This window comes from Anthonomus grandis, chromosome 12 (assembly GCF_022605725.1).
Source record: "Anthonomus grandis grandis chromosome 12, icAntGran1.3, whole genome shotgun sequence".
In the NCBI taxonomy this organism is placed as follows: domain Eukaryota; kingdom Metazoa; phylum Arthropoda; class Insecta; order Coleoptera; family Curculionidae; genus Anthonomus; species Anthonomus grandis.
Genome location: NC_065557.1, coordinates 10,517,472 through 10,530,184, shown reverse-complemented (window position 1 = coordinate 10,530,184; position 12,713 = coordinate 10,517,472). Strand labels below are relative to the sequence as shown.

General features: G+C 30.3%; 1 protein-coding gene across 1 annotated transcript; it reads left to right on the top strand.

Moving 5' to 3' along the window:
• Positions 1-1,083: 1,083 nt before the first annotated feature.
• LOC126742913 (UDP-glycosyltransferase UGT5) lies at positions 1,084-12,406 on the top strand. The gene is made up of 7 exons (XM_050449775.1): positions 1,084-1,225; positions 6,295-6,512; positions 6,681-7,011; positions 7,063-7,333; positions 10,697-10,934; positions 10,994-11,213; positions 11,265-12,406. Exons 2-7 carry the CDS (start codon positions 6,302-6,304, stop codon positions 11,575-11,577), a joined length of 1,584 nt encoding a protein of 527 aa, XP_050305732.1. The 5' UTR covers positions 1,084-1,225; positions 6,295-6,301; the 3' UTR covers positions 11,578-12,406.
• The last annotated feature ends 307 nt before the right edge of the window (positions 12,407-12,713 follow it).

Genomic DNA, 12,713 nt, shown 5'->3' with positions numbered 1-12,713 from the left:
GTTGCGTATTGACAAATTTAAAATTAAAATTTAATTGAAAAAGCAATTTGATGTGATTAGGATAAATATGGATTTATTCCGAACTCCTTTAAATGCTTAACCATTTAATACTAAATATATAATTTCCAAAAATTTTTTTTCAGTCTTTACCATAACTCATAACATTTTTTTGTTGTTTTTTAATATGCTTGACATAAAATTGAAACAATTTCATTAGAATACATTCGGTCTAGTATCACATTACAAATTTTCCCAAAGTAATCAGTGGTGTCATATAAATTGGATTTATTAAAATATACAAATAATAAATGTGCCATCTAGGTCCTTTATTATTATTCATAGATTCATTCTTCTATGATATAATCGTCCGAACATTAAAAAAAAACTTGAAAAAAAATGGGACATCTCCGGTATTTTTAGAGTTCTATGATTTCTTTGATTTTTCTCTCTCTCTTTCTCATTAAGATTCGTTCAGAAATGTCGGCTTGAAAGCCAAAAAATAAATTGGTTTAATATCCAAATTTAAATTCTACGCCATTATATCATATTAAGTAGCGACATCTATTAGACATTAGAAATAAACGTTAAAATATTGAATACAGAAATCAATTTACAGAGCATTTCAGAAGATGACAATGGCATTTTCTGCATGATATGGCGAATGGAACAAAATATTTCAATATCCTCAATTTTTTTTGACAAAATGGTGAAACGAACCTTTCACTAAATCAATCCAATATAAAGTATATACGGTTTACGTAAAACAGAGTGTTTTCAAAAAATAGACAGCAAATACTGGGTACTCTATTTAACATTATCTATATATTGCCAGGTTTATAGAAAACCGACCACATTGTATAATTATTAACAACGCTAGTAAGTATATATACAATGCTAAATTATTGCCATTCTCCATTAATGTAGGACGTCCGTAAAAAAAAATCGTAGGTTTTGATTCACCCTGTATACTGTATATATTCCCTCCCAGTATATTAAGCCATTGATGCCAGGCCACGTAAATATTTTTTTTGGCTTACCTATGGCTGCTTGGTACATCATTGACTATCATCATCTACCATCAGTCAAAATGATAAAAATAATTTATAATCTGCGGCATTACGGGTAATCCTTACGTAAAAATGGATAGATTCGGTGTTTGTTTAATGGAATTATTTTTAGTAAATGTTTTCTGTTTGTGATAGTATGTACATATTTTAGACTAAAGGTATGTATTTGATATGGTTTCATAGATGTTCTGACTGGGTTCTATCAGCTTTTGAATTTATGGAAGGTTATTGGAATATTCTGGACATGTTTTAAGATATCTAGTTTCATTTATGTTCTTAAATTTTAAACATTTTGATATTTTTTTAAAAATATTTCTAGAAATTTTAGGTACACCTGTAATGTCCGTAAATTTGTGCTAGTTCTTTCAAGGATGTATACATATTCAGTTTTCATCCCTTGAATTTTCCTGTAGTAATATCTTTGTGTCATTAGGAAATGACTTCAGATGGTTTTTACAATTATTTAATTCTTGCATAATTTGTCAGAATTATTTATTATAACCTAAATTTTGTAAATTTTTCATGAACTAAAATAATGTTTTAATTAATTTTTATAACAATATTAATAGTAAAATCAGAAAATTTTCAATAGACACAATATTACCGCGAAGTGATTGCAACGTAATGGAGACATATACTGAAAAATGTTCTTTATTAATAAATCGATTATAACAATCGGTGCCATAATAAGTCGCATAAGCAGTCGCAGTAAATTCATGAATTCTGTAAAAAAAATTGAGCCGTTTTGCACATCGGAGAATCTTGACAAAAATGTCGCCGAAACTGTCTCCTGTATTAGAGTCGCCTGATCTAGAAGAGAATTGTAATAGAGGAAATAAAAAATAACACACACCACGTCAAACACGTGTAATACAGGAAACAGTATTGAAAATATTAACATAAAAAATTTCCTCAAGATTTTCTGCCATGGAAAATAGCTCTAAGGTGGTGTTAAGTTTAGTTGATAATCCTTTACACGGAAACCGTGAGTCGAAAGCACTAAAAACATACGGCGCATGTTTGACAATTGGTCCGATAAACTACAGTAGCGAACATAAACACTTACGCAATTATCGCTCTCAATGCTTATAACCAACCTTATGCAATTGACTGAATTGAACATTTAACTGCAGCATTTCAAACGAAAAATCTGTTGAAAGTTGGAAAAATTGAAGTTGAATAGCCACTATAGAAAGAATCTTACATTTAAATTTAGTCTGTTAATTGCAATTTGCAGTGTATGTTTTAAAATGTGTTTAGTATTTAGTAAGATTTCAGTATTTGTTTTGTATTACTTTTTTACCTTTAAATACTCTAAAAACATGTTTTTAAGTTTTTTGTATTTCTTATCATATTGTTACTTAAAACGTAGCTACAGGTGCTTACACTGTTAGCACAAAGTACAATTCAAGTATAATTTACAAAACTATCAATTAGTTTTATTTCTCATAATTGCTTTCTCTCAGGTATTGTTTTTTTTTTTTTATTTCATGGCTTTCATGTAGCTTTTGTAAGAATGTTTGCAAATATCTACATTTGAATTATTTAAATCAGTAATTCTTTTTGAATATTTAAAACACATATCGCCCCAGACGTCAAACAAATTAATTTACGAGAATATATTTATTATAAAATTGCTTTTTAACCTGTTGGGATTATTATTATTAGGTAAAGATATATAATGGCTTATTAAGTTCCATCAACTACAGATGTCGACTATGGGTATCGTTTGTAAAGTCATATATAAGCTATTACTAAAAACATATTCCATTTCAGTCTCCCTTTTCGATTCAAATGCTAATGATAAAAATTAAAAGAATACTTATTGTAGTTGTCATAACCATCCGAATTCTGGAAATGATAACGATTTTAATCGCAATACTTACGAGTATATACAATTTTTGGGTTTGATAAAGGTCTTCTGCAACAAAATAAAAATCTAATTTTGTTATTTGTAAATATTTGTAAATAAAAAGTTACAAAATGGCGAAACACTTACCAGAGATTGGTTAGTTTGGAGTGTAATGAAACGAGCTTTTCTCTGTATCCCATGTCGTTTATTCAGTAGCAATAAGTCAAGATCTTCTCAGCAATCGGTGTCGGTGCTTTCGGTAATCACAACTGTGGCTTGAAGACCATCTATAGAGCATAAGAAACTCTACGAAAGAATTTCTTTTCATAAAAGTAGCAATATTCTTAAGGCAAATTATGTTAAATAGCGCCAATTAGAAAATAATCTTGGTGCATATCCTTCCATTAATAACTTGTTGGTTAAACAAATAAAGGATCAGAAACAAACTTGGAAAGATTTACTTTCATGTTTTTTAGATGTATCGCTATTTCTGGCAGAACGGGAACTTGCCTTTAGAGGGGACAGTCTTGACATCGGCATGCTAAGAAACGGAAATTTTTTCCGAATATTGGAATTATAAGTAGCAACTATGATCCTCTTCTTGTCGTTAATTAAGAAAAAATAAAATACACACAACAAAAAGCTGTAGATTACAAGTTCATTAATTATTAGCGGATATATAAAAAAAAATTATATCTAGCTGTGTTGAACACGTTCGGAACTACATTTTGAAAAAAAAAGATTGTTAATGATACTTTAGATACAAAGCATAAAAGTGGCTAATAACTGCATCTAACTTAAATCCGAAACAATCCACTTTTACTATTTCTTGTGGCTTTCGCAATCCAAGAAGACCCTAAATGCAGTTACCGGTTATTCCCGTATATAACAGTGACGTTTTCAATGTGGGCCGCAATTTTGATGCTAGTGACGACCTTGTGTGCTCCAATTCTCTCATACAGAGTAAACTTTACCTCGATATTAATAAAAAATAATACGTTTCTGTAAAAGAATAGTGGCATGCAGATTTCCATAACGGATCCATCCATGTAAAAAACTCAATTTTGCCAAAAATGTCACTTAACCACTTTTAATGTTTGGACGAAGGAGATTGTTCTGATGCTGAAAAAACATCTTCTATTTAACAATATGAGTTTTGAAATTTGCAAACTACAATCAAAAGACTGAAGATGTCATAGCCAAGTTAATTCTGGATATTCTGCAGAAACACTCTATTCCTGTCGCAGATTGACAACAGCAGTAATATGAGCCTTTCAGCGGAAAAGTGGTGTAACTCCCTTAAAGTAGAAATTTAGAAAATTGATATTTTGCATCTGGATGAATTAAAAAATCACAGTAACATATTCTTTACTTTTTTGTACATATTTATAATAACCCTGTACTAAAATTTCATATGGTAAACATTTTTACTGATTGCGCCCAATAATTACATTTTCGCCGCTAAATGTCATTCTTCCAGTAAGTTTTTTTCAAAAACATAGCGGAAAAGTGGTATAACTTGGAGAGTTATATCACTTTTCCTCGTAAAAGTTAACCAAATTTCACAAAACTGATGAACCAAAGAAAAATATTAACTGTAGTATGTTTACTATGATATCTATTACTGATAAAAGTGTTCAAAAAATATAGAGCTTGAAGAGCAAAACATTACTACTACTTATCTTACATACGAAACTTACAGTAAGGAGAGCAAGAACAAGTTATTAAACAAATTAATCTTCATCAGAATCGGATAATGGACCACTGTCAACAGCATCTTCTTTTGTCAGTAAGTCCAGGAAGAACTGATGCTGAATCGGGGGAATCCACTGAAGAAGTTCTATCATATCTTTTTTCTTAGCTACAGTAACTGATCTACACACTACGTTCCATAACACTAAAAAAACGTGACTAAACATGAAAAAGCGAGTTTAATAGGACCTGGCGCGACATCGGAACAGCGTGGTGCCTTGACTTATACCACTATTCCAGCGAACGAATCCATTATGTTGAGAGGAATAACGTTAGGAACCTCTTATCTTAGCTAGGTTAAAATTTTGACTTATACCATTTTTCGACTGAATATATTAGACCAGTAGAAACATAATTAATGGTATAACTCAAAAATTAGAAGATACTGACATATACCACTTTTCCTCTGAGCGGCTCATATATCGAATGCCTATAAGAGAGCTCAGGCAACCCTTTCGCAATGTTTTCCCCTTGTGCATGTAATTCCCTGAATTTACGCGAGGTACCTGAGGTTATGTCTCTATATATAATATTTTCTCCGCCAATCCTCAAATATGGGGAATTCAAAAAACATATTAGAGGGTCTCTTCATTCTCTATCTACAACTCGCTGGTCTGCTAGAATAGAAAGCGTGATGCATTAAAAGCCATAGAGTATTTGAATTTAATTGTAGAAATCCAGTCTGATCTTAACGGCCTTTATACTTGGGATCATTTGAATTTTTGGTTCTAGCATCTGTATGGAAAAGGGTTTTGACTGCCATAAACACAGGAGCGTTCTTTTACAGAGGCTAAATATGACAATTGCCTTAGAAGAAATAAATCTAGTTTATTAGATGATATTTTGATGAATTAACGACAAACGACTCTTTTACAAAGTTGACCTTAGCAGACATTTTTAAATGCAAAATTTTTAACGCACTGTTGGATAATATTATTGTTGGATAATTACCCGATGTATGGCTATTATACAGAAGATCAACAATTTATTTACTATTCTCTGGATCTCTCGCGTTTCTATAGTAAAAATTATTCAGGAAAAATTTGTTATTTAGTTCGATAAATTTTACTTGTTTACTTTAAAATTTTATATACTTAACCTACATCAACCAATTTTATACATACAACCTAATATGCGTTCTTTTAAGTTTTTATTATTAAGTTTAATCTCGAATAGTTATTGCAAAGGGTCCAAAAGGTTAAACAGATTTGGTACTAGTAAAATGATGATAAAAGTCAACTGGGGCATAGTAATGGATTCTTAGTTTTTAGCTGTCAGACATCTGATAAGAATATTTTAAGATTTTACTAATAATATTCACTGGAAAACTTAAAATAGCACTTGTAACGTAAATGGAATATTCTCCTCATTTAAAAAAGACTAAAATTATAAAATACAATTTGGTTTTTGGGATATTAATAGGACATTCGTAAAAAATATTTAATGTTTAACCTGCAAACATAGAAAAAGTTACCTTCAAACATTCTATTAAAATAATGATTATAAATTATGAATTTATTAAATGATTATTTTATAGACAATTTGGTATGAGAACGTTTAAAAACCCTAATTTTAATTAAATAATATTAAGAAAATAATTGAAAAACCTATTTTCAATTTTAGTATCAATATGCGACCCCTGATACTGATGCTTGTTTACCTATCAGGAGTTTACTCAGCTAATATACTCATAGCTTACGAGACTGCCCGAAGAAGTCATCAGATATGGATTGGTGAACTAGCTGAAGCTCTAGCTAAAAAAGGACACAATATAACCTTAGGAGGTTCTTTCGCAAAGGCTATTGAAGAAAGTGAATTTTATCATCCTATAACATTTGAAGGTACGGACATGTGAGTGATACATGTAAAAAGTCCCTGCTACTGTCAAAGAAACTAAACCGTTATTATTCATACGTTACCCAAAACGTATATTTAAATTTGAAATCTGAATGCTTCTTCTGATTATGACCAGAAAATTACTACTTAAATATTTTATAAGATTTTTTTAGGTATTTTTAGAACTCACTTGCAAACAAATAGATCTGAACACTTGACCTCTTCGCCATTAAGAAAGTTGTATCTGAACTACGAGTATAACTACGCTATTTGCAACAAAACTTACCACTCAAAAGGATTCAATTCTCTCTGGAATTATCCAGACAATTTCAAATTTGATCTGATTCTAATAGATTTAACTTTCGGACCGTGTCTCTATCCATTGATCCAGAAGTTTGGCTTTCCGCCCACTATCGGATTCACCCCGTCAGCTTTGACGCCTTACTTATCCGAGATGTTTGGAAATGCCGGATACTCTTCGGATTTTGTTTCGCCTTTATTGAAGTAATTCATTGTTTCTGTAATTTGTTGCATTTAATTAAATAATTTTTTTAGACAACCGTTGGATACGAGTTTCTTAGGCCGGACAGAAAGTTTTATTTTCACACAGCTAGAGATCATGTTTAAGAAGACGTGGGAGAGTAAAGCTTTGAAACGTTTGGCAGAAAGGATGCTGAATGATACATTTGATTTTGAAGATATAAAGAGGAAAATATCGTTGCTTTTTGTTAATGAGTTTCCCTTTTTGAATGAAGCAAAGCCTTTAACACCTAATATTATACCTGTCGGTGGGATGCATATTAAGAAAGTAGAAGAATTGCCAGGGGTAGGTACTAAGTAAGATTTATAAGAAGTAGGTTTTATAAAAGTAGGGATCAAAAAGAATGATTTTCATCCAGTCAGGACAACTATGAATCAGATCCTCTTGGAGCTATTACTCCCAGATGTTATTCAAATTATATGGATTAACGTTTTTTTACAACCCTTACAGCAATTTTCAATAAAATCCTCCAATCTTCTCATCCAACTCTTTAATTTATTCAACCAACTCACCTTTTTTCACAAATCTCATCTGTTTTTTCTGTAACACTTTTATCAACCTCAAGCTAACCTTGAAGTGCAATCCTTCAAATTATAACAAGTAACAAGTTACTATTTAATTAAAACATTTTATTAACACGTGCTTCGTTTGTTATGCTAGCATCTTCAAGAACTCTGTGGTTAGTAGTTAATCAAGTAGAATCTCTCAGAGGTCTTTAAAGAGTTAATTCGTCTTAAGAAGTTTTTTACTTTTTCAGGTACAAGAAACCCTTAGAGATGTCTAGAGGGAGATATTGCCTTTTATTTCTCGATAAGAAATAAATGTCTGTTGTTTAAGTTTATATAAGCTTAGAATCCATTTTATGTTCTTCATAATATATACACTCATAGTTTATCTATGGCATTTACAACTACTCTTGGAAATACTGTATTATTTTCGCGCCTTAAATGCTTATCTTAGTTTGCTATATAGAGCTTTATTTGCGATTGTGTAATTCTCCTAATACTTCCTCTATGCAGTTTTCCCATATGTCATTAACGCTTTTAGATCCAGACTGACAATGTAATGAGCTTAATGATTCGATCTCCACGACAATTCCTCTTTTATTATTAAAATTATTATCACTTCCAGGCGTTTGGCCATTTGGTATTCTTCCTGTTTTATTTCTTAATCAATAGAAAGTAATGGATTATTCTTTTATTATCAAAAACGCAATATGTTCTAGATATATCCTCGTGCCCTATCAATGACATACTACATTACTGCAATTATATGTTTTTGGAAAATGGTACTAAGATAGCAGATCCTAAAAATTTTGCCGATAGTTTTAATACTTTTTTATTGATGCAGGCTCTAAAATAGCAGATACAGTAGCAAAGCCCTCAGTCCAATTTAAACTAAAAAATGCATGTCAAACATCTATGTATTTACCACCTGTGACAAAAAGTGATGTAATTAAACATATAAGCTCCCTAAAAAATAACTGCACCCCAGGTAAGGATGGAATAACATCAAAAGTAATAAAGTGTCTTCATTCATACTTATTAGAACCTCTAGTACATATTATAAATCTAATATTTCAGACTGGAAAAGTACCATACTAGTTTAAAGTATTCACCGTAAGTCCCATCTTTAAATCAGGTAAAAAACAACACATGGAAAACTACAGACCTATAAGTACCATTTCTAAATTTGCCAAAATCTCTGAGAAATCCCCTAAGAAAGATTGACGTCTTATCTTAATCATAACAATATTCTATCGAAAAACCAATTTGGGTTTACCTTTGGTATAAACACAGTGGATGCCATGTATGAACTTGTGGGTACCATAACTGAGCATCTAGACAAAAATGTAATTCCTGGACTTATCAAAGGTATTTGATACAGTCTGCCATTCAATCTTATTGGAAGTTCTGGAAAAATATGGTATACGAGGAAACGTTTTGTTACTCTTAAAGAACTACCTATCAAATAGGGTAAAATACACCAAAATTCAAGATACTATTAGCGAGCCAAAGATTGTAAGTACTGGGGTGCCACAGGGCACTGTGCTGGGACCCATACTATTAAATATCTACATGAATGGTATAAATGAGGTAGATTTACGTGGGAAGATAGTTTCCTACGCAGATGATACTTCTGTTGTTTTCTATGAGGACACATGGGAAGATGTTAAATCAAAATTTCAACATGGTCTGGCCTTAATAAAAAAATTTTTAGACACCTTTAAAATCACTCTAAATAGCAAAAAATCAAATTTCATTACATTTTCTATAAAGGACACCGGTAGACCAGATTTCCAAAATAGTAAAGTCAACAATATAGAAAATTCTATTGAACAGGTTGATTCAATTAAATAATTGGGTGTATACATAGATAAAAACTTAAAATGGGATCATTAGGGTTAAAAAATTAAAAAAATTAAAAAAAAATTGGAGCACTAATCCATAATTTTTATATTCTTAGAGAAATTCTTTCAAGAAAAATACTGATTTTGATATACAAGGCTTTAATTGAACCATTACTAAGATATGGAATATTGCTCTGGGGCACAGCTTACGAAAACAGTATTGGTGCACTTAAAATTGTACAGAATTCAATCATAAAATACAAATTCAATCATAAACATCATTCTAAACAAACAACTACCAATCATCACCATCAAACCAGGTGCAATTTAAATAAAAATATACTCCTACCTAAAGTAAACCGAACATTAAGTCAGCAAACAATATTTTTCTTGGGCCCCAAACTTTATAACCTATTGCCAAATGAAATTAAGCAAAATTTTTAAAAAAATTTAATGTCTTAGTTACTAATTATATTAAAATAAAAAAAACAAAATTTGTGAGCTAGCATATACTTTATTTGATATTAATTTTTTCCAGTTAATTTCTTGGTTTTTGTAGGATAGATATAATGATTTACATATAATAAATATTATCTAAAATGTGATCAAGGGCCAATTTCTAGAGCTCATTATATATGCATTATACATTATTAACTTAGTTTTGTGTGATATACCTATACATTCTAAATTCAGTATTATATTATGTAATTATTAGATACCTAAACTAACTAATCCAGCTTTGGTAAAATCAATTTTTATTGTATTTCTTCGTAGAGAGAACATTTTATATACATATATTTACACACAAATACCTCTGCATTTAGGTGTCATTTATGTCTATTGTATTTATATACTGTGCATTATTACCTAATAAATTGAATTGACTTGAATTCTTTGCTGATTTCTTACCTGGACTTAATATATTTACTAAGCTGAAAGGTAAATGAGTAAGCATCCGTCACGTCATATTAGGCTCGAAATTTGCAACTTGATCGCAGTGTTCATTCTTCCTGCTTTTATTGGAGAATGTTAGACGTAATAATTCAACTTTTTCCAAGATATTTCTAATGCTTGGAGGAATTTGAACGAAACAGGACCTCTATCAGTCAGTTTTCGATCTTGTTCTTGATTCAGGGCGATATTCTGTAACCACGATCTTAATGTCCATCTTCTTGTTAAGTAAACTTGTTCAGCAGGCAGCTTCTGCATTGTTCTTTTATTGATAACACATTTGACCTGTTTATCGTACGATCGATATCGATTGTCTCATGAAATGTCTAATTGTGATCTCTTTTCAGATTTTGAGTTTGATTATAGGCAACGCAAACCAAGGAATAGTTTTCTTCACTACCGGAACGGATATTTCTCAAAATATCTTTGATAAAAACGTCAAAATGAATTTTGCACATGCTTTTTTGAGATTGCAGCAAAAAACTGTGGTTTGGAGAGATAGACTTGAGGGAGACGAACACCCTTTTAACGATAGACCTTCGAATATTGTAATCCATAAGTGGTTGCCACAAAACGATTTACTGGGTAAGGTTTATTGATCAGTACAGTGCTAACTTGTTATTTAATTTCTTATCTGAATTTAGGTCATCTGCATACTAAGCTCCTGATAACCACCGGAGGAACCATGACTATTCAAGAAGCTCTATACCATGGTGTACCTGTTATTGGTATCCCAATTTATGATGAACATCATAGAAATATTAAATTTATAACAGATAATAAATTAGGATTAGAGTTGGACTATCATAATTTGACTGAAGATGCTATTTATGAAGCTGCTTATACTTTATTGACTAATCCTGTGTAAGTATTGTAAATTTTCAATGAGCTCTTTTCCTTATAAGTTCTTCATAGATATCTTCACAATATGGAGGAATTTGCAATAAAAATAAGGGATCAACCATATGACCAACTGAAAAAAGCAGTTTATTGGGTAGAGTATGTTATGAGACATAACTCCTCGAACGGAGCAGACTTTCTTATTCCAAAGTCCAGAGATACTTGCCATCTTGTAGCATATAATGTGGATGTTTATATATTTGTATTTGTATTTATTGTGATTTTTATAGTATTTTGTTTATTTGTTATTTTGAAGTTTCTAAAACTGTTTTTGAAAAATTTAAGAGGCAAGCGAAAAGACCAACTTAAGAAGCGAAAACAGCTTTAAAAGTTGGCGAAGGCGCTAGTAAAATGCAGATTGAGGTAAAGAAGACGCGGCACGTAAACTATATATACACTAATATACAGGGTTTTTTGAAATATACTTGGGAATATTTTCCATTTTTTTGTTGCTTATAGTGGGTACGTAGCCGATGAAATAATCAGTTTTTTATGCTGATAATGCTGAAAAACAACAAACAAAAAATTTCCAAAAATAAAATCTAATTTAAAAAAAATTGTTTTAAAATAAAATATTTATTTTTGGACTTAAAATTAATTTTTTTTTATTAGCATATATAATGCTTTTCAATTGTAAAAATGTTTAATAACTATTTTGTAATAATAATTTTGTTAAAATTGGTAAAACGTCGTAATTATTATATGAATAAATTTAAAAAAAGGTTTGGATAATTTTTTATTAAATTTAATTATAACGAATCCCTTACTCTGCCACTAATTTCTATAAGATTTGTTTGATTACCTCAATTTTGCAATTACAAAGTAGCTCTTTACGAATTAATTGACTAAGAACAATTTTGAAAACGATATTTTTTAAAATATTAAAATCCTTCCCAATTATTTACAGATTGGTAAAGGTGCCAACAAATATGATGTTTGTAATTCCACTTTAAAATTTTTTCTTAAAAAAGATGTTTAAAAATGTTAATATCTAAAGAAAACAACACAAATACGTCATCGATTTCATTCTTTCGAAAAGTACCCCATTTGTTTTCTTATTTAAGTATTTGTAACGACATAAATATTGGTGCAAGTGCCAGGAACATAGTTTTTGCCGTAAGTTTCCACTAAGTAAATGTAAGTGACTTTTGAAAAAAAAAATTCATAAATTTTCATATTTTTTCCTCTTTCTTTTTTAATATTAGATTTTTTTGTATTAATAGTACATTTTTATCAAAAATAAAAATATCAAATGACATTAATCGTGTTTCTTTGAAAAATAACTTCGAAATTTCAGTCAAGTTAGCTAAAGTTTGGTGGAGGTGCAAGGAAACATCACTTTTCTAGTTTTTGTGGATTAAAAATTAAAATTGTATATTAAACGACCAATAATAGCCTGTCTCTCAAGGTACACCTAGGTTATGAAATAGAACACCCTATATATTTTTGCACATTTTTTACTTA

Bases quoted from the DNA above. Each gene is read 5' to 3' on its own strand.
- LOC126742913 (XM_050449775.1), top strand. From the start codon at position 6,302: ATGCGACCCCTGATACTGATGCTTGTTTACCTATCAGGAGTTTACTCA. The intron at 7,334-10,696 runs GTAGGTACTAAG...ATCTCTTTTCAG, and splicing joins AAGTAGAAGAATTGCCAGGG to ATTTTGAGTTTGATTATAGG. The intron at 10,935-10,993 runs GTAAGGTTTATT...ATCTGAATTTAG, and splicing joins GCCACAAAACGATTTACTGG to GTCATCTGCATACTAAGCTC.